The following is a 22086-nucleotide window of genomic DNA, read 5'->3' as shown; positions in this document are numbered from 1 at the left end:
AGAGTTTCTTGATTTCCAACAAACATTTGACTCAGTACCAAATCCACACTTATTGCCAAAGTATGATCATATGGGGGATCAAGTGAAATTTGTGACTGGATTGAGGACTTTTTGATATGGAGGACACAGCATGTTATCTCGGATGGAGCGTCATCGTCAGAAGTAACTTCAGGTATGCCCCTGGGAAGTGTGTTGGGACCCTTGCTGTTCATGTTGTATATTAATGACTTTTCAGACAATATTAACAGTAAAATCAGGCTTTTTCCAGATGATGCCGTTATCTATAATGAAGTACTATCTGAGAGAAGCTGCATAAATATTCAGTCAGATCTGATAGGATTTCAATGTGGTTCGGAGATTGTCAACTTGCTCTAAATCTTCAGAAATGTAAAGTTTTTCATTTCACAAAACGAAAAAATGTAGTATCTTATGACTATAATATCAGTGAGTCTTTGTTGTAATTGGCAAACTCATACAAATACCTGGGTGTAACACATTGTAGGGGTATAAAATTGAATGATTACATAGGTCCAGTTGTGGGTAAAGCAGATGGTAGAATTCAGTTTATTGGTAGAATACTGGGGAAGTGCTTATCAGTCTACAAAAGAGCCTGCTTACGAATCATTTTTGTGACCATTTCTACAATATTGGTGAATTGTGTGGCACCCATACCAAATAGGACTAACAAGGGATATTGAACCTATACGGAGAAGTGCAGCATGAATGGTTGCAAGTTTGGTTAAGCCATGGGAGAGCATCACAGACATGCTGAAGGAACTGGTCTGGCAGACTCTTGAAGACATATGTAAACTATCCTGAGAAGGTCTATTAACAAAGTTTCAAGGGCCGAGTTTAAATCATTACTCTAGAGACACACTACAACCCCCTACATATCACTCACATACAGATCATAAGGATAAGATCAGAATAGTTACTGCATGCACAGAAGCATTCAAACAATCATTCTTTCCACGCTCCATTTGTGAATGGAACAGGAAGAAAGCCTAATAACTGGTACAATAGAAGATACCCTCTGCCATGCACCTCATGGTGGTTTGCAAAGCAGAGACATAGATGTAAATGTACAGACTGATCCTGCTACACCACTCCCAGAGGATCCAGCCCCACTGACGGCCAAACCTCAACGACCCACCCACGCTCACCAACCACGGGGACAGATGGATGGATCCCAAGCATTCATAAGTCACTTCACACAGCTCACAGTTGTTGCCACTGTACAGGTACATGCACCCTCTCCCACTGCCCCCCCCCCCCAACTGCCTGCAGCACTGAGCACATTCTGCTGTTCAATACACATGATCCACACCCTTGATTCACTTCTGTAGAGGTGATATTCACAAGCTCTTCCATCACATATGATACAATGCAGTTTACAATTACTGTTGCACAACTGGAACTGTCGATCACCATGGAGGCACCTGAAGTCATTGCAAACCTGCTGTAATCCTGCAGATTCAGTGTCCTATATGCCCAACTCACAGAGTGATTCTCACCATATCAGAATTGCAGTGCTCACATGTCCTATTCTCATTGGAGGAGAGTGCTGACATGTGGCCCTGCGGCTCCTCCAGCACCTGTGCAACTTGATGCACCCATTTGACCAACCATAAGCACGTTATTATCTATGCAGAAGTTTCATAGTGCTGATGCAGTAACTGCCACCTCTGACAGGTTTCTCAAAGCCCTCAACTCGCACATTGTGTCAGCCCACATGCAGCATTATGTAGCTAATGTGCATGTCTGCACACTCACGCAGACTGCACCAACCTGTGCTCCCCCAGCCCTCCAAACCATCCCAGACAAGGCACAGCTCCATGATGATTAGGAAGATGGGCAAGCTTACTACTGCTCTGGAGCACATGCTTTCACTGCACACCACACATCACCTGCATCTGCCTAGCAGTGCTTCTGACGACCAGAGCGAATGCCTGCACAGGTGCGCAGCCCCCTGACTAGTTGATGATGGCTGTGGCGTGTACGTAGGGCCAGTGAGAATCACCGGTACCATGAGCATGTCAGCAGAGATGCTGGTAACTGCCATGCACCATGTGCATGGGTCCCAAACACTGACAGCAACTGGCAGGAAGTGCACTCAGTTGCTCTGTGATTTTGCAGCACCTGTTTGTATGTGATTGTAGAAACCTCTGCCTCCTCTATCACCCTAACTCCTTGATAAAAGTTCCGACTTTTCCATCCATCTCTGCCCATTATTACCCCTGCTGGCTGCCACTCCCCTTTCACCCTACTCCTCACTGAAGCTAATGACTCAGCCATCACAACCTACTGCACCTACACCTGATCGATCTACCTATGCTTCAATAGAGATATCCTGTGGACCTCTACCATGGCCGACATTTGGACCCCATCTTTGGTGCTGCTTTTATTTTCATTATGGTCTCATTCTCAACCTGGCAAACCACTGTCTTCTTGACACCATGGCCAACTGCTCTGCTCCCCCCCCCCCCCCCCCACCTCTTGTTAAATTGAACAGGTCCTCTACTTTGGCTGTTTCACTGACCTCCTTGCCACATTCCCCCTACTGACCACCTGTCTAGTGCTCCCCATGAGGTTCACAATGACACCTGGCACTCTGTTGCCTCGACACCTGAGCCAACAATTTTCTGGCATCCCTGTCACCTCCCAACAGACAAACGAAGTGCTGTGCATGCCGAGATCACCCCAGGTGTGCTCTGATCCTCAGAGAGCAAAGGAAAGACGGTATATTTACACAGGGACTTCTGAATGCTTTACTCCAGGACAGTGCCCAATTGTTACCCTGTTCCACTTTTACGCAGTTATAGTGACAACCTGTGTGGTGCAATCATTTTCAGCAAAGTGGACTGCGCACAAGCTTCCACACGGATACCAGTCACCCCTGAGGGTATAGACCTCTTGTGCTCTTTTGGAATGGTTTCATGCCATTCAGCCTAGAAAATGCTGTCCGGATGTGGCAATGTTTTTCCTTTCACCTAATTGGCTGATATCCTGATTTATTCACATGATATAGTGAAGCACAGATGACTTCTCCACGAGGTATTCTCTAGCCTTGAGGAGGCTGGTGTCATTATCAACCTGGAGAAGTGTGTTTTCAGTGTACCGGAGATCGACTTCCTGGTACACAGGATATTGTCTGCTGGGTCTCACGCCACTGACCAGCAGTTCTGGGCTGTGTCCAAGTTCCCACGTCCCACCACATACAATAAACTCTGCAGGATGCTCAGGGTGATAAATGTTTCAGGCACTCCCTAAAGGATACCGCAGCAATGTGAATGCTCATGGATGGACTCTTATGGAACCTACACAAAAGGCAACAGGCCAACAGGCCCATACCATGGATGACACAAATGCCAAGCAATGTTGAATGGAAAACACATAACTTCTTGCAAGCACACCCCTACCCAACTGCTGCTCTGTTTGTAATTGTTGCCCATGCAGGCCACAGATACAGGAAAAACGCAGTTCAAATGGCTCTGAGCACTATGCGACTTAACTGCTGAGGTCATCAGTCGCCTAGAACTTAGAACTAATGAAACCTAACTAACCTAAGGACATCACACACATCCATGCCTGAGGCAGGATTCGAACCTGCGACCATAGCGGTCGCTCGGTTCCAGACTGTAGCTCCTAGAACCGCACAGCCACTTCGGCCGGCAAAAACGCAGTTAATGGACTTGGCAGCCCCTGGCATTTTTCTCAACAAATCTCATGGAGATGCAGCAATGTTTGGCCGTTTGGCCTCACATGCTCCTCACTATGTATGAGGTGGTTAGGTATTTCTGCTCCTTGGAGGATGGACACCATTTCCCGTTTTTTACTAACCACTGCTGCTTGAGAACAGGTTTCTGTTGCAGAAAGGGCACACAGATCTCAACCCATCAATTCTGACAACAAGAGGGTATTGCACATTTCAGCAGTGACATCCAGCACATGGCTGTGATAGACAACAATTTCTGATTGCGTTAGCTGATTGTGCACACTTGCCACTCCACTTGACTATACAGCCCTATCCGCTGCCCAGGTTGCTGACTCTAAGCTCCTACGGCTTCAAAACGATGTACATATGGGGCTCAACCTCCGACTGTGTGTGATATCAGGTACCTACACAGTGTTTGCACCAGTACTGAACAACTCCCCACCCCAACGCATCTGCCCATACCATCCTCCAGACCTCTTCCACAAGGTGGCCTTTGAGCACCTGCAAGGCTTGGCCCACCCTGGAGTCCATGCATCTGTCATGCTCATTTAGGACCATTTCGTTTGGTCCAGTATCCTGGATGACTGCACCCAATGAGCCAGCACATTTGTGTCGTGTGCCAGCAGTCTGAAACAGTTAGGTATGTGCAGGCCCCATGCCTCCACCCCACCCCCACCCCATCGCTTCTGCTACTTACATATGGATATTGTAGGCCCAGCCACTGGTGTTGTCTTACTATCATCAGTTGGTTCACCCAGTGGCCTGGAGCAGTACCTCTACCCAACATAACCAAGGGCAAGCAGAAAAGACCTTTACAGACATGTGGGTTTTGTGTTTCAGGTACCCACACCACATTGCCATTAACTGCAGGTGGAAGTTCATGTCTTGTTTATTTCAGACCCTTGTACCAACTTGCAGCATGCTCGTGCACTTCACAACAACTTACCACATTGGTGTTTGTGGTATGGCGGAGAGAGTACACATCCTGCCACACGGGCCATGATGCTTCTCATACAAGCCCCTGCCTTCATTGCCACAGCCAGTGCTATCCCCCTACTGTCACTGTGTTTCAGGTACCCCCACCACATTGCCATTAACTGCAGGTGGAAGTACATGTCTTGCTTATTTAAGACCCTTGTACCAACTTGCAGCATGCTCGTGCACTTCACAACTACTTACCACATTGGTGTTTGTGGCATGGTGGAGAGAGTACACATCCTGCCGCACGGGCCATGATGCTTCTCATACAAGCCCCTGCCTTCATTGCCACAGCCAGTGCTATCCCCCTACTGTCACCACACTGCCACCTGACACAGGCGCCACAGCCAGCAGCCCCGCTGCCACTGCCATCACTGGTGACCCTCCCCCCACTGAGTACTTCTTGCATGGGGGGATTGTGTAGTGATGCATGATGATGATGTTTGGTTTGTGGGGCACTAAACTGCGCGGTTATCAGTGCCCGTACAAATTGCCAACCTTTGCTCAGTCCAATCTGGCCACTTTCATGAATGATGATGAAATGATGAGGACACCACAAACACCCAGTCATCTCAAGGCACGTGAAAATCCCTGGCCCCGCTGGGAATTGAACCCGGAACCCCGTGCTCGGTAAGCGAGAATGCGACCACGAGACCACAAGCTGCGGACGTTGTGATGCACTACAGCTTACATGTTCCTGCTGCCCGTCTGCTTCTGCAGATGATAACAGCAGACAACATGCAGATTGACCACTAGCAAAGTGGGCTAAGTAGTGGGGGCCTCTCTCTGCCATGCATTGCCTTGTGGCAGCTCTGGGATTTTTCCAGGGAGAAGCTTGAGACAGAAAGAGCTCCCTGATCCGCACTTCCCAGACTGATGCTGAACAACTGACATGCTTGTCTGAGTGATATAGTGTTTCATAGTGAGTGTATTGTGCTATGTGACCCTGAGGAAGGGACTTGTCATGAGATGCAGTAATGGTATTCTGGACATGTACAGGAGCAGAGAAGACAATGACGGTGAGTACATGCTGCACACTTCAGCTGAACAATGAATACTGGCATCCACAAACCTTGCTGAGCACTAGTGGCAGTGTGTTAAAATTTTATTCACACAAACGAATTGATACTGATGTTTTCACACTGCCCTCCAGCAGTTTCACGGTCTCAGTAGGCTACTTCTGCATCACAGAATTCTTAGTAACAATTGTATTCTAGTCGATAGTGTGCTGCACATTGTCTGATTGCTGTAGATTACAACGTCTGTGCCCACAAGGTTTTTTCTCATATTTGCTTACATGTAGAATCACTGCATATAATTTTTGACATTTACAGTTTTTTATTTTCCTTTCACTGTAACATTTAGTTCAGTGAGGCTACTGTGTTTTATAGGAATTATTTACCCTGTGTCCAGTCTTATTACTAAGTAATTTTACTGTGCTAATGTTTCCCAGGTCAATTTTTATGGAACTGTTTTCTGTTCCAATGAAGGAACAGAAAAATCAAAAGCACTTTCTGTGTCCTGGTTCTTTTTTCCCACTGATGCCCATATCATAGGTGGCTTATATGTGCAATCTTAGTCAGGAAAGCATTTCCCACAGTATCATTTGATGCACAGTTTCCTACCACCATATCCATTTATTTTTGGTAGCTACAAAAACCACTCAAAATGATGAGACATCACTAAATCAATGCAGAATTTTTTTCCGTCATCAAATGTACAGTTTAGCTTGAAATTAAATGTTTGTATCTGATGAGTAAATCATACTAATTCACTGGATCCTTTATTATGTTTATGTTGAAATCAGGAGTTATCATAATACTTTTCTTTTTCCCTTTGTTGGCTGCTGTAAGACACTCTTTTGTTTAAACAGATATACTTCAGTTACTTCTCTACCTGGGATTCTACATATTGCTATTATTTGAATATTTTGTCCTTCTAGTTCTATATGGCAACTTCCACATTTAGAAAATTAAAATCATCTCTCATCTTATACATTAAGGATTTATTAATACATATGAAGGAGCCTCCAGGAATTCTGTTACTTCTACAAAAGCTAGTGTCTACAACATAGTTTTCAGATTAATTAACAATTTCAGGGCAATCTTTTGTTAGGCAATGATGATTTAGGAAAAGGACTGTAATATTTCTGCCTTTTTACAGCAAAATTTGTAGCATATTTATTTGTGCCACTCTGCCATTTGTATGCTTTATCTGTAAGCCATTTACGTTGTAATGCACCAAAAATGTGCTTTTACTTTCACCTGTAGTTTTAAGGATAGTTTTTATTAAGATTTTTTAAAAGTTTTATTTCTTTAGGCAGATTGTTACTTCCATCACTCACATTTAGCTTCCTTTATCAGTTGTAATTTACACACATTAATAAACATTTTTCTGAATCTGTTGAATTGCAGGCCATTCTGTATGTGGTTATAAAATTGTTGGGGTCTATAAATATTGTTTGCAGCCTATTACACTGTTCTGACACAGTATTTTATTTTATCTGTCTACTTATTACTCACCAATCCTCTTTTGATAATGACCCTTACTACTACTCTTGATGTCACAAATTCAATGTTATGATCACATTTCTTGTTTCTCTGATGACATCTTCTTAACTGCAGCTTTGAAGTGAATTTGTTCCTACTTACATAAAACTGCTTTGTAGTTAAAAAAATAATTAATTCTTTTCATTTGGTATTTTTTGCTTCCAAAATATATTTCAGATACTTATATAGTTGATGAGTGCTTATATCTGGGTGAACAATGATTTTTCAACTTGAAGCTACAGCATCTTTATGCATAGAATTCTCAGTTGTTAGAAGTTCATTTCCAACACTTTGTTTTGGGCTGTGTGTACTACTTTTGTACTTTACGTTGGTCCATTTATATCTGTCTGTTGGTTTTGCACATCGCTTGTTAATTGCTAAGTTGAGATCAATGATTGCAAAGATGCAATCATCTACAATCAGTGATTGTATGCCTCTAAAAATAACAAACAACTAAGTATCTTTACAGCTATGTGATAGTGTCTCATTCTCATGGAAAATTCATACCTGTTAAATATTAGAGATGGAAGAGTCTCCTACAATGCCAGATTGCATCCAGCATTAGTGAGCAGTATTATTATGAAACAGATGATGCAGTACAGTGTATAGTCTTTTCACAAATCAGTTGATTTATAACAGCCATTGGCATATTCAACTTACGTAGGAACAAGGTAAAAATAAATATATTCGATCCTTCACAGCAGGTAGTAGGAATTAGCAGAAACATTTTCTGCTTTTCAAACAGCTTCTAATTTAATCCTGATGCTCACTGTATGACCAAAGGAAAGTTGCTAATTGATTAAGTGTTAATTTGATTACAGAATGACTAAGTACTAAAGATGTTTGAGGCATATACTTATTGCTATAATACAATAATGGAGTGATTGCCAATAGTTGTCATCAACAACAGTTTTAGAGAAATGAGTCTTACTGAGTAAAATACCTATCTGCATGTAACGCATATAATTTGGTGGTAATGGGTGTGGTAAACATGGTATTGTATCCACTTTGGCATTCACATCAAATGGCTTGAATGCTCCCATTACATTTCTGTATATGCTTGCAAGAAATCCTGTGCCTTTGACATTGACGTCAACCACTTGTGGATCTGAAACACCATAAAAGATGGCCTTGTTATTGAAACATTCTTGTCTAGAAATTCACATTAATTTCACATATCATCTACTATGTCAAAAATTATTGAGACTGAAACATTTTCTGCTTTTATTTCAAAGCAAATAAATAGTGTATATTTGTTACTGGCGAGAGCTGTAGTTATTGGTGACATAATGAATATACGAGATTACTTTATAACTAATTTTTTAAATTAAGTTAGTCAATGATGTCTTTAGGACATCTATGATATTTACATAATTATCATCAACAGACTCTATCCATCATCCATCAACTCAAATATTTGTAATTTTAATTCACAGTTGTGACAGATATACGACTGCTAAAACTTTTTAAGAATTTCATCTCATACACATGTGTAGGTTTCTATATGAAGTAAGATGCTATGATAAATAAAAATTTATCATTGTGAAATAAAATGTTCAACAACAAACTCTGACAGGGGTGACTCATGTTCGAGAACTTTCCATTTGAAAACTATATCTTTTGTAATACGACAGTATAAAAAGTATAAATTAACGTCTAGTCTTAAACTACCAGAATAATAGTGTGAGAAACATATCACGCATAGAAACAAACCAAATCCAGTTAATTTGTTCATCAGTCCTAAGCTAACTATTAACCTTTGCAACACCATGGCATTCTCCATAGCATGCACTACTACGGGGGTAGAGCACTTAGTGGCCACCCTACAGAAATTAAAAAATAAACAAAACTCATCAGCTGTTGTTGAAACATATTAAGAACATGGTTTTAAAAAAGTTACTGGTGAAAAGTAGGCTCCAGAACCCAAAAATATCTTTTAGCACACTCTTAGCAATAACAACGCACTTTCGATAACATGTACTACTGATTATAAGGCCCCCAAAAAAACATTTTTAAAAATACAAATTTCATTCACTGTTGTTGACTTTTATTCTCAACATACCGTTTAAAGAAATACTGACCTGTAAGGTAGGCCATGGACCTGGAAACACTGAATACAACATTGACTGGGGAAAGTGACTTCTACTATTGAGACTTAAATTTTTGAGTTAAGTTTAATTGAAAAAAGTGACTTCTACTACTGAGACTTAAATTTTTGAGTTACGTTTACTTGAAAAAAGTGACTTCTACTACTGAGACTTAGATTTTTAGTTAAGTTTAATTAAAAAATTAAAACGTGTGGAATCTGGGAGAAGAATTCATTAAAAACAGTAATTTTTTTTTCAAAATTTAAAAATATAAAGTAAGTGATTTGATCAAAAATATTTTCAAAAGTTGGGCATAAAGTACACAACCCCCCCCCCCCCCCCCTATGGTACTGCAAGGGTTAATCATTGTTGCAGGTAAATTAAGTAATCCCAAATGTTAAATTCTTCATATTCATGGAGATTTCACAAATTTGTCTGTTTTGGCCACGTTTATGGTGTGGATAGCAGGAAAGTATGTGGCAGGGAGCACTTGGTTCATTGTTTCAAGATTGTTATCACTCCCCTCAGAGGTGGAATGTGTGAAGAAAATCTGCTAACATGCACTCATTTAAGCTTTTATTAGCATAATGCTATCTTCATGATGTCCCTCCCGCTTCTCATGAGCGATAAGTACTGTAGTACATATTATTCTCTGAAAACTGAGTCCTGAAATGTTGGAAGGGCAGTGTCCTCCATGCTTTAGAGATATTTCACTATGTCCTCAATAGCACATTTGGCATAACACTTATTGCTACCTGAATCAGAGACAGCCAATGCATTGAAGGCACAGACCTGTCGCCATGGCGAACTCAATAGCACTTTATCACTTGATTATTGGGTGATTCCCTGTCAGCTGGTCTGGACTGATGACATTTGCAATCTGGTCCCTTCAACCCTGTTGTGACTCGCCGATCTTTCAAAGTGCCGTCAGTCAGTTACGCGTGTCCTCTACAAGCCGTGCTGTCTGCCAGCCACGCAGCAGCTGCACCACCTGAGCGGCCAGCAAGCCAGCAGCCGCTAGACTTGGACCTCAGTGCTGATTTGAATGTTACCGTGTACACATGTCTTACTTTGTCTACTTGCTCTGTGACTTACATGTGTTGTGTCGTTTTTGACATATATGTGTTCAACTTGACATTATAACAATTGGCAATGAGGTAGCGGATTTTTCCTTTTCATCATTGACCCACAGGTTTCCATGGCTACTTTAGAGCAACTATTGCAAGGTCTCCTTGAACAGCAAACACTTCTCACATCGGCAATTCGCGATTTCGTCGCAGCATCAGATGCGGGGTGTTTCTCGTCATTGTCTATACCTCCTTTTCCTCCTTACAACAAGACAGCAGAAGACTGGTCTGATTACGAAAAATGTCTTCGACAGCACTTCTTGGAATTTCATGTCACGGATGAACAAACATGTAAGTCTCTGTTCCTTTCAAGGATTTCATCGCAAATGTATCAGTTGTTGTCGCAACTGGCTCCTTTGAAAGATCCTGCGTCTTTGTCCTTTGCTGAAATGTGCTCACTTCTGTCCGTCTATTTTCAAAAGCAAACACATGTGGTAGCCTCTCGTGTTGCCTTTTATTGCTGTCAAAAACAACCGAAACAATCCTATCACACTTGGGCTGCTGAACTTCACGGCCTCAGTAGAAAGTGTCAATTTGTTCCTGAAGTTTACAAAGAATCCTACGCCGATCCCATGGTATGGGATGCTATTATTCGGTCGGCACCCGACATCTACATTAGGCAACGTGCCCTTCAGTGGACAAATCCGACTCTACATGAAGTCCTATCCATTGTGCCGTCTTTTGAAATTTCTCGCGCCGCTGGAGCGCAAATAGAGGCGTGGGGTGACGTCGGGGAAATACAACCTCTGTGCGCTGTTGACAACGCGTGCGGCGTGTCCCCGCCGTCCGACGTGGCTGCAGTACGCTCCCACACGCAGCCTCGGCCTAACCGTAAACAAACCTCTAAGAAACTGCAGCAAAACCCCCGGCAACTTCCTTCATTTTATGAAACATTCATGGGAGGTTAGTCCCCAATGTTGGGCTGTGTGTCACAATTGCAAAAAGTAGGGTCATGTGTCTTCCGTTTGCAAAACCGACCGCATACATGATATTCATGACCGTGACGCTGTTTCTGCTTCTGTGTTGTCTGTCAATTGCACTTCTTCCCTTTCAGGGAAGTTATTCCTCACTGTCCAAATACTTGGTCAGGATGTTTGCATGCAGGTGGATACTGGTCCTGCTGCCACTATCGTCAATTCTCAGACGTATCTTCAGTTGGGTTCTCCAACCCTATCACCTGTCACTAGGCAATTACGGACATACAATAAACAGAAGATTTCTCTCTTGGGACAATTTGATGCTGAGGTATCTTACAAATCCGTTGTTCACACTGTTCCCATATTTGTGGTCGACCACAGTAACGCGGAGAATCTTTTTGGTTTCGATGCCTTTCGCGTTTTTGGGTTCTCCATAGATGACTCCGTCAATATTGTCTCTGATGCTATTCCTTATGCTCACTTGGATTCCTTGTCGACGACATTTTGTCCCTTTTTTCTCCTGGGTTAGGCCATGCAAATGACTTTGAAGCTCATATCACGCTCAAACCCACTGCTCGGCCTAAGTTTTTTCCGGCTTACCCATTCCTGTGGCCCATCGTGATCGGGTCAAACGGGAGCTGGATCATCTCACTGTTTCAGGGGTCTTGCTTCCTGTCACTTCAAGTGAGTGGTCCTCTCCTGTCATTGTTGTTGCTAAGCCAAATGGTGATATTCGTCTCTGTGGCGATTTCAAAGCCACTGTAAATGTTCAATGCCTCATTGACACTTACCCTATGCCCCGACCTGAAGAATTGTTCATGAAACTTGTTGGAGGCCAGTATTTTTCTAAAATTGACCTGTCAGAATCTTATCATCAACTTCCTCTCGACGCTGCTTCCCGGCAGTTCCTGGTCCTTAACATGCCTTTTGGCCTCTATCAATACCGACGATTGCCATTCAGGGTTGACAGCGCCCTTGCTCTCTTTCAGCGATTCTTGGAAGAATTATTGCTCCCTGTCCCTGGGTGTATAAATTACATGGATGACATTGTTGTCACTGGCTCTGAAGAACATCTTCAGAATCTCCGCACATTTTTTCATGTCTTACAGACTGCCGGTCTTAAGTGTAACCTTCAGAAATCAAAATTTTTTCAGGCATCTATCACGTACTTGGGGTTTCAGCTCTCTCGGGATGGTATTCATCTGCTTCAGCAAACTGTCGCTGTGATTGATGCCCTTCCTCGCCCTACATCTGTTAATGAACTGCAGGCCTTCTTCGGGAAAATAGCATACTATCAAAGGTTTTTACCGTCTGCGGCTTTGGTGGCTCAGCCGTTGCATCGCCTGTAGCATAGAAACGCGCCTTTTCACTGGTCTGCATCATGCGATGCAGCTTTCCAGAAATTGAAGACTATGCTGAAACAGGCCCCTTGCCTGGCTACTTATCGACCTGGCAAACATCTTGTTCTTGCCACAGACACATCTCAATATGGGGTTGGTGCAGTCCTTGCGCACCATTTTTCTGACGGTTCTGAACAACTCATTGCTTATGCCTCCAAAAAGCTCACGGATGCCCAACAAAAATATTCTCAAATTGAAAAAGAAGCTTTGACCATTATTTATGCTCTTCATAAGTTTGGTGTTTTTCTTTATGGATCCTAATTTCATCTTGTTACGGACCACAAACCACTTGTTTCTTTGAATAAAAATATCTCGGTGTACATGCTGCGTCAATTCAGGATAAAACTCCAAGCTTTCGACCACTACCTCCATGGTCGTCGTCAGGGCTAAAACTGACTGTCGTGAACTAGCGAGGTTCCCACTTTTATATGCAAAGGACGGCTTCTGATTGGCTGGAATACGTCATAGCAACAGCGATATGGCACGTAGTGAAGTGGTGCCCTCTACTTCCATAGATGTAGTTTCTATCCAGCGTTGCTTGCAGCGCCATCCCTTGAATCAGGAGGTAAAGTGCGGGAAGTTTTTCTCTGCGATTTTTCTTTATCCAATGCTCTCTTCCAAGTGTTGCTAAGTGCATAGCCGTTGTTTCTGTTAAAGTTATTATCGCTAAGTCTAATTTCGACTGCTTCCCGGATCACAGAGTCCCAGTAATTTGATGCGTGGGCTATTACTCTGGTTTCTTCAAATAAAATCTTATGCTTGGTTAGCAGGCTATGTTCAGCCACCACTGATTTTTCCAAATACCTGTATTTCAGGTGGCGCTGGTGCTCGATGCAGCGGTCGGCAACGGTTCTTACAGACTGGCCAGCAACTGAGACTGTTTCAAGCGCAGCTTCTCCAGGTGACGAACGCTACGCGCTATATCCTCCCCGTAGGCACCAGTTTTAGCCCTGACGACGACCATGGAGGTAGTGGTCGAAAGCTTGGAGTTTTATCCTGAATTGACGCGGCATGTACACCGAGAGATTTTTATTCAAGAAATACGTCGCGAAAGACTTCGTAGCCACACTTGTTTCCTTGTTTCATCCATCATCGTCACTTCCCGACAAGGCTGCACACCACCTCCAGCATTGGGCTCTTTACTTGTCTCGTTTCAATTATGAGATCATTTCCGGCCGTTGGCTCAACATGTGAATGCGGATGCACTGTCTTACTTTCCCATGGGTCCTGATCTGGCATTCGACAGGGATGAACTTTTGTGTTCCACCTGGATGTTGCCGAGCAGCGGGTTGTGGACGGGTTCCCCATCACCGGGGACAAGCTGGCGGCTGCTATGGGTTCTGATCCTACTCTCTCCCGGGTTTTACACTGTATTCTGAAGGGTTGGCCAGATCGTCCGTCCTCTAAGACATCTGATCCGTTGCGGAACTACTATGCTTTGCGCTACCGCCTCACAGCTAGGGATGGTGTTATCTTCCTTTCCACCGAAAATGCTTTGCCGCGTTTTGTGGTACCTGCGTCTTTGCGTGCTTCGGTCTTGCGCCTCCATCACCGAGGGCACTGGGGTGTCTCACACACAAAATCTCTGGCGCACCGTCATGTGTACTGGCCCGGCATCGATTCTGAAAGCGCACACGTGGTCGCAACCTGCAGCCCTTGTGTGCCACAGGCCGCTGCCTCGAAGTCATCTTTGTCACCGTGGACTTCGCCTTAGAAGCCCTGGGACCATATTCATGCTGATTTCGTGGGACCTTTTTTAGGTACTTATTGGCTGCTCGTTATTAACACCTACACTAACTTTCCTTTCATTGTCCGTTGCACGTCGCCTACCATCGTGACAACCGCAAGTGCTCTAGCTCACATTTTCTCTTTGGAAGGCCTTCCCTCTACTCTTGTTACTGATAATGGTCCACAATTTGCCTCTTCTGAATTTGTGGACGTTTGTGCCCGTCACGGTGTCATGCATGTCACGGCCCCTCCGTTCCATCCACAGTCAAACGGTGAGGATGAACGACTGGTCCGCACATTTAAGGCTCAGATGAGGAAACTCCTGACTTCTTCTGCTGCTGATGATGTGCTTCTCCAATTTCTGGCTTCTTACCGTTTCACCCCCATGGGCGACCACAGCCCAACTGAGCCGACAGCCCCGCACGCTACTTCATCTTCTGCGGCCTTCCACCTTATGGCCGCGGGTGCCTTCGCTTGGCCGGTTCACCACCAGCAACCTTGTATGTGTACGCGGATATGGCAGGTGGTCAAAATGGAGTCCTGGCCACGTCTTACGACACCATGGCCGACGCCTGTATGAAATCCAGACGGACACGGGTGTTGCAGTGCGTCATTCGGACCAGCTTCGGCCTCGTGTGCCAGCAACGCCTGTTCCAAATGCCGCTACACCACGGGATCTTGGCATCTCCCATTACTCACAACGCAGCCCTCTCACCATCATCTTGGTGCCAGCACAAGAACAGACGCCACCAGGAGACGTGCCCATGCAGGAACCGAATGACCATTATCTGTCGGAGCAACTCTACTCGCCTCCTTCTCCTACGGACGCCAACATATCATACATGTCTTGTGTTATAACAACTGGACTTGCCACAACGGGCAGATTGGTGGACAGGGACCCAGCAGATTCGACCCCTACGTCTCCTTTCATCTCGACCCTTTATCATCGGGGACACTTCCGTCCGTACGGGAAGCCTCCTCCTCGAGACTTTATGGCCAGTCAAACAACACCTATGGACGTTAGCAATATACAGGCCATCTCCATCAAGACCAGTGCAAAAAATTCAGAGGGGGGGAAAAGTGTTGTGACTCGCCGATCTTTCAAAGTGCCGCTGCGCAGTTACGCGCATCCTCTACATGCGGCACTGTCTGCCAGCCATGCAGCAGCCGCGCCACCTGAGCGGCCAGCGAGCCAGCGGCTGCTAGACTTGGACTAAGCGCTGATTTGAATGTTACCTTGTACACATACCTTACTTTGTCTACTTGCTCTGTGACTTACATGTATTGTGTCATTTTTGAAATACATGTGTTCAACTTGACATTATAACAAACCCCCACAAACCAACCTGTCAGTTGGTCTATGTTTACCTACTTGATCATCACAGATTTTGTAGAATTTTTTTAAATGATCAAAGGAAGGTATTCAGATTTCTAGCCCACAATTTTCAATACTTGGTGAGTAAAAACCTAAGTGAAGGGTGACGAAAACTCCTGATGTCATTTCAAACAAATCTGAAGAGACGTGTTTCTGTGAATAATTGTGGTAAAGGTGTAAAACTTGGTAATATGTATTAATAGCTTGCATTGTGCCCACTCTGTTGTATCCTGTGACCAGTGTGTGTGCAAAAGTGAGTACGCTGAGTTGGGCATTGCCATGTGTGTGTGTGTGTGTGTGTGTGTGTGTGTGTGTGTGTGTGTGTGTGTGTTTGAACTGGATGCCAAATGTATCAGCATGGGCTGGCCACTGGAGGCTGCCTGTGGGAGGCATGCACACAGCTAGGTCTCTGCCGCGTAGTCTGCTGGTGACTTATGCATATATATGCGCAGAGCAACACTAACTGATTCTCTTCTATGTCCTTCCAGTGTAAAGTTCACATCAGTGTACTGTGTTTTGTTACATGGGAATCAGCAAGAGTCTGTTTTCTGTTATTGTTCAGTGCTTCGTTAATAAAGCTATATTTGTGTTACTTGGATCAGTCTCATATATTACTTGGTTACTACACACTATACATAAGTTTTATGTCATTTTATTTTATTTATTTTTATTTATCCGCCTGCAGACAATAAATGTTGTATAACAGTAAATGTTGTACAGAAGTTGTCCAAATGTACATTAAAATTTATGGGAAACCATTTCAAGGATATATATAACATACAAACATGTAAATAAAAAAGTGCAAACAAAATAATACAAGGTCATAAAATACACAGTGAGGCAAAAGTCAACATTTTCAGTTTTGCCTTAATATAAACATTATTAGAAAATTTTTATTGGATTACATTGTCATTTACTGGATAAAAACATTGTTCAAGTAGGCTATTTTTTAATTTGCTTTAAATTTGTAAATTTGTTTTCATCTTCTAATGTTGACAGAAGTTTTGTGCCAATATGGCTCAGATGCCTTTGTGTGTTTGTTCTTTTTGTTTGCTGAGTATGGAGTGCTGTACTATTTCGGGTACTGTAGTTACGGCATTTGTCTGAAAATCTACAAGTTGGAAGCTAACATATAAAACCCATTTGTGTGCATATAATGAAGGTATTGTTAATATTTTAATCTTTCTGAATATGGGTTTGCATTGTGCCTGTGGATAACTCTGTGTTATTATTCAGATAGCCCTCTTCTGTAATGGAAAAAAAAAAGGTTCAGGCAGCAAGTATTATTCCATATATTGCAAGAGACTAAAAACAGTTGAAATGGGCCATCCTGGTATGCTCTATGGTACAAACATTTGCAATATTCTAAGAGCAAAACAGGCTGAATTAAGTTTCTATGAAAGTTTCATTATATGGTCATTAAAATTTAAGTTTTCACCAACATCCCCAGAAATTTTGTATATGTCACTATGTCTCCGGCTTTGCCATCCAGCATTAGATCAATGTTTACACTTTGGCTTATTTTCCCAAATTGCATATAATTTGTTTTATTTGCATTTAATGTCAACAGTTTGCACTGAACCAAGACTGGACAGTCTTTAGAACGTGATCAGTAGTTCTTAGCAGCCGCTGCTTTGATGTCCTTAGTATCACAGTAGTATCATGTGCAAATAATATAGCATTGGGTGAGCTGTATGAGATGTGTGTGTCAATTACACAGATAAGAAAAAAATGTGGGACCTAGCCTTGTGGTACTCTTATTTCAACATTTTTGCATCTGATACTAAATTTATTTTGTGGCTGGAGTAATCTGACATCAATCCTACAATCTGTGTGCTGTTTTGCAGGTATGATTCAAACCACTATTTCCTGTCCCATGAACACTGAACACTTTCAATTTCTCTAAAAGAATGCCACGATTGAAAGCATCAAATGCTAATTTGTTATATAATTCATCAAATCTTGTTTTTCATACTGACATTTTCTACGCTTTTGAGAATGATATCCTGGTCCTCACATTTCTTCTCTATTTCAGTCTCCACAATACCCGATGCAGCTTTTGATTTGTTTCCAGATTGTCTTATTAAGCTATCATTATTCATAAATTTTGTGTTGGAAATTACTTTTCAATATACCCTATTGTAATTCCTAACATATTCATTGCTTCTGCTCCAAGTAGCATTCAAAGTCAGCAATAAGTTCAGTTGTAACAAAATTTCTCCCAAATTTACACAGCTTGATGTCTTCATGTAGTTAGTTTATAAGCTCTCCTTTTGTGTCCCAGTTTTCTTGTAGTTCACTTGTGTAACGTGCAACATTTATCACTACTGGGTTTACAGGTTTTGAGATATAAGGGGCTGTAGGTGTCCAATAACAATTTGTGACAAAAACAAGTGCATTTAATCATTTATATTTCTAAGAGGGATGCCAGATTCATACTTGCATGAACCACCATTCTTTCCTCTATAAAACACTGAAAACGTACAGTCACTTTTTTCCCATTAAGGTTAACATTTATCCAGTGAAGTTTCCCATACCAATAACTATTTCAAAGAATCATGTTCTAAAAATACGCAATTTCCTGGAGAGTGGTAAAAAAGGTATGCCCAAATTCAATATGTCTTCAAGAAAACAAATAAAAAATGAAGTATGCACATTTTCTGCAATTACTCAACTTTTTAAAACCATATTACACAAAAAATTAATCATCTGTTAAAATTTAATCAAATTTTATCTTGAAGGTGACTTTTTATGCTTTAAAAATCTGATGGAGTCAGCAGCATTTGTTGCTCTACAATTCCAGCAAAAGACTGCAATTTGTTTGAGAATTTTCTCATTAACAAAAGGAACTATGTATTTTAAACTGTTCTAGACTGAGGTTGAGTGATAAATCTTACAATTTGGCATTTTCTGGCAAAATCAGATACTCTGAAAAGGTTACATTCTAATCCTTTTTAAAAGGTGAGTCATCCCATTAAAAAAAGTTAAGACTGACTCATGAAACTATGGCTACAAAAATTCAGCAAACATGGTTCATCTGGACAAAAGCTGTGTTTAAACTGTCACATGGAACTCTATAACAAATTGGCTTCTGTTACACCTTTAGCTTCATCTGATGAAAATATACAGATGAGCAGTTTGAATTTTCTTGGAGCTTCCCCAATTAAAATTGTGAGGGTCAGCCTGTGTTGTTTAAAAGACTATGTCAAATGCATAATTCGTCAGCCCAAAGCTTAATAAGCAGTCATAAAGTCTACATCAAATGCAAAATTTACAAGCCCAAAGCATAATAAGCAGCCATGTTGCATTTATTAGGGGCTTTGATGATAATGAGTTACAGCAGCCAGCATTTTCAGTTAAACAGGAGTCAATGAACTGCTCAAATTATAATCTGCTGTTATCAATCTGAAAAGAAAAGAAGGCAGAACCCTACTCACCCTCCACATCCTCTCATAGCCACAAAATTCCACTGATATACTTTTAACATATCCATAAGAGATGACGTGTGCATTATATGAGGATGCAGACTTTCTCGGTGAATCTCGATGATAAAATCTTCTTGGGTTGACAGCTGAGTCAATGTGTTGTTCTCGAGCAACGTTGCAGCAAGATTCTTACTTGCCATCTTCAGGCGAAGTGTTAGGTTCATGTCTTGTCCAGATCTTTATAGCCATTGGACCATGGGCATCTCTGCATCCTTGGCGCCGGTCGGGCCAGGTGCGAGCGGAATCAGTGCGGCAGCGCGTGGTGTGGGGGGAGCCACGGGTGCCTCTATCGGTGTGCTCTTGTCTCAATCTTGATAATGTTGTGTTCCACGCGCAGCTGAATTGGATGCCACTATCCCGATTGACCAGGTTATCACTGACCCATATCTCTACTGCCTCTTTTATAACAGAGTCCCAGAAACCTTATGCTCTACACAGTCTCTTGGTTTCTTCAAATTGAAACGTGTGTTCTTCACTGAGGCTGTGCTCTGCTACTGCGGATTTTTCTTTTTGTCTGAGGCGGACGCTTCTCACATGTTCAGATATGCGTTGCGTTATGCAACACTGCGTCTGTCCAATATATTGTTTCCCACATTCACAGGAAATACTGTAGACACTCGGTGTTCTTAGACTCAAGTTGTCCTTCATTGAGCCCAGCATATTTCTGATTTTTGCTGGAGGATGGAAGATGGTTTTTATCTTGTTCTTCTCCAGTATCCTGGCAATCTTGGCAGTGGGCGGCCCTGCGTATTGGAGGAAAGCCAGACCTTACTTGTTCTCTTCTTCCTGAAGGTCCTTCTCCTTCTCCTTCTTGCTCATCTTGAGGGCACATCTAATCTGCTTTTGGGTGTATCCATTCTTCTGGAAGGTTTTCTTCAGGTGCTGAATCTCAGTAGATAAACTGTCCTTGTCGCATATGTCATAGGCTCTGCGGACAAGAGTAGTGAGCACGGATTTCCGTTGTGCTGGGTGATGGCAGCTGTTGGCGTTCAGGTACAGGCTGTACCGATACAAGACTCCAGGACCCGGTGCCCGCAGCTCCCCCCACCATGCACTGCTGCGCCGATTCCGCTCACATCTGATTGGCCCGACTGGCGCTGAGGATGCAGAGATGCCCATGGTCCAGCGGCTATAAGGATTCAGACGAGACATGAACCCGACACTTCGCGTGAAGATGGCAAGTAAGAAACTTGCTGAAACATTGCTTTGCTGGAGAACAACACATTGACTTGGTTGTCAACCCGAGAATCTGGTGCAACTACTTAAGCCTCTCATGGGTAAATGTCCCCACCACATCAAGAATTCCACGGAGTTTGTTAAGACACTCAAGGATTGACATCTTGACAAAAATGATATTATGGTCAGCTTCGACGTTACATCCCTCTTCACAAGGGTACCGTTAGAGGACTCCTTGAAACTATTGGAGAATCATTTCGACGGAGACACAGTGGAATTATTCCGCCATGTGCTCACGACCACGTACTTCCAGTATGGGGGCAAGTTTAACCAACAAGGATCCCCACTGGCACCATGTATCGCCAATCTGTACATGGAACACTTTGAGGATATCGTCTTGGAAACAGCACGCCTCAAACCCAAGGTCTTTGATTGGTACATGGATGATATTTTCGCTGTCTGGCCGCACGGCAAGGACACTCTAATGGAATTTCTCAACCATCTGAACAGCACACATGAGAACATCAAGTTCACAATGGAATTGGAAGAGAATGGGTGCCTACCCTTACCCGATATCCTAATAAAGAAGAAAATGGATGGCACACTGGGACACTCGGTCTACCGCACACAGATATGTACCTCAATGCCAACAGCTGCCACTACCCAGCACAATGGAAATCCGCACTCACTACTCTTGTCCGCAGAGACCCTGAAATATGCGACAAGGACAGTTTATCTGCTGAGATGCAGCACCTGAAGAAAACCTTCCTGAAGAATGGATACACCCAAAAGCAGATTAGATGTGCTCTCAAGATGAGCAAGAAGGAGAAGGAGAAGGACCTTCAGGAAGAAGAGAACAACCAAGATCTGGCTTTCCTCCCATACGCAGGGCCACCCACTGCCAAGATTGCCAGGATACTGGAGAAGAACAAGATAAAAACCATCTTCCATCCTCCAGCAAATATCAGAAATATGCTGGGCTCAATGTAGGACAACTTGAGTCTAAGAACACCGAGTGTCTACAGTATTTCCTGTGAATGTGGGAAACAATGTATTGGACAGACGCAGCGTTGCAAAACACAACGCATATCTGAACATGTGAGAAGCATCTACCTCAGACAAAAAGAAAAATCCGCGATAACGGAGCACAGCCTCAGTGAAGAACACACGTTTCAATTTGAAGAAACCAAGAGGCTGTGTAGAGCATAAGGTTTCTGGGATTCTGTTATAAAAGAGGCAGTAGAGATACGGGTCAGTGATAACCTGGTCAATCGGGATAGTGGCTTCCATTTGAGCAGTGCGTGGAACACAACATTATCAAGAATGAGACGAGAGTGCGCCGATGGCGGCAGGTCGGTGGCGGCAGATGGAATAAAAAGGCTGCACTGAGACCTGGCGCCAATGCTCCACCCACCACGTGCTGATTCTGCTCGCGCCTGATTGGCCCAACTGGGGCCGAGGATGCAGAGATGCCCGTGGTCCAGCGACTATTAAGATCCAGACAAGACATGAACCCGACACTTTCACTGAAGATGGAAAGTAAGAAACT

General features: G+C 43.1%; 1 protein-coding gene across 1 annotated transcript in view; it reads right to left on the bottom strand.

The window, feature by feature from the left end:
- LOC124777570 (DC-STAMP domain-containing protein 2) overlaps window positions 1-22086 on the bottom strand; it is a 254458-nt gene that overhangs the window by 44387 nt on the left and 187985 nt on the right. The window contains exon 10 of the mRNA XM_047253029.1: window positions 8186-8350. Coding sequence (XP_047108985.1) covers window positions 8186-8350 — 165 coding nt within the window. The remainder of the gene's footprint in view (window positions 1-8185; window positions 8351-22086) is intronic.

This window comes from Schistocerca piceifrons, chromosome 1 (genome assembly GCF_021461385.2).
Source record: "Schistocerca piceifrons isolate TAMUIC-IGC-003096 chromosome 1, iqSchPice1.1, whole genome shotgun sequence".
Classification (NCBI taxonomy): domain Eukaryota; kingdom Metazoa; phylum Arthropoda; class Insecta; order Orthoptera; family Acrididae; genus Schistocerca; species Schistocerca piceifrons.
Note: the sequence above shows the minus strand (reverse complement) of the source record. Positions and strands in the feature narration are given on the sequence as shown.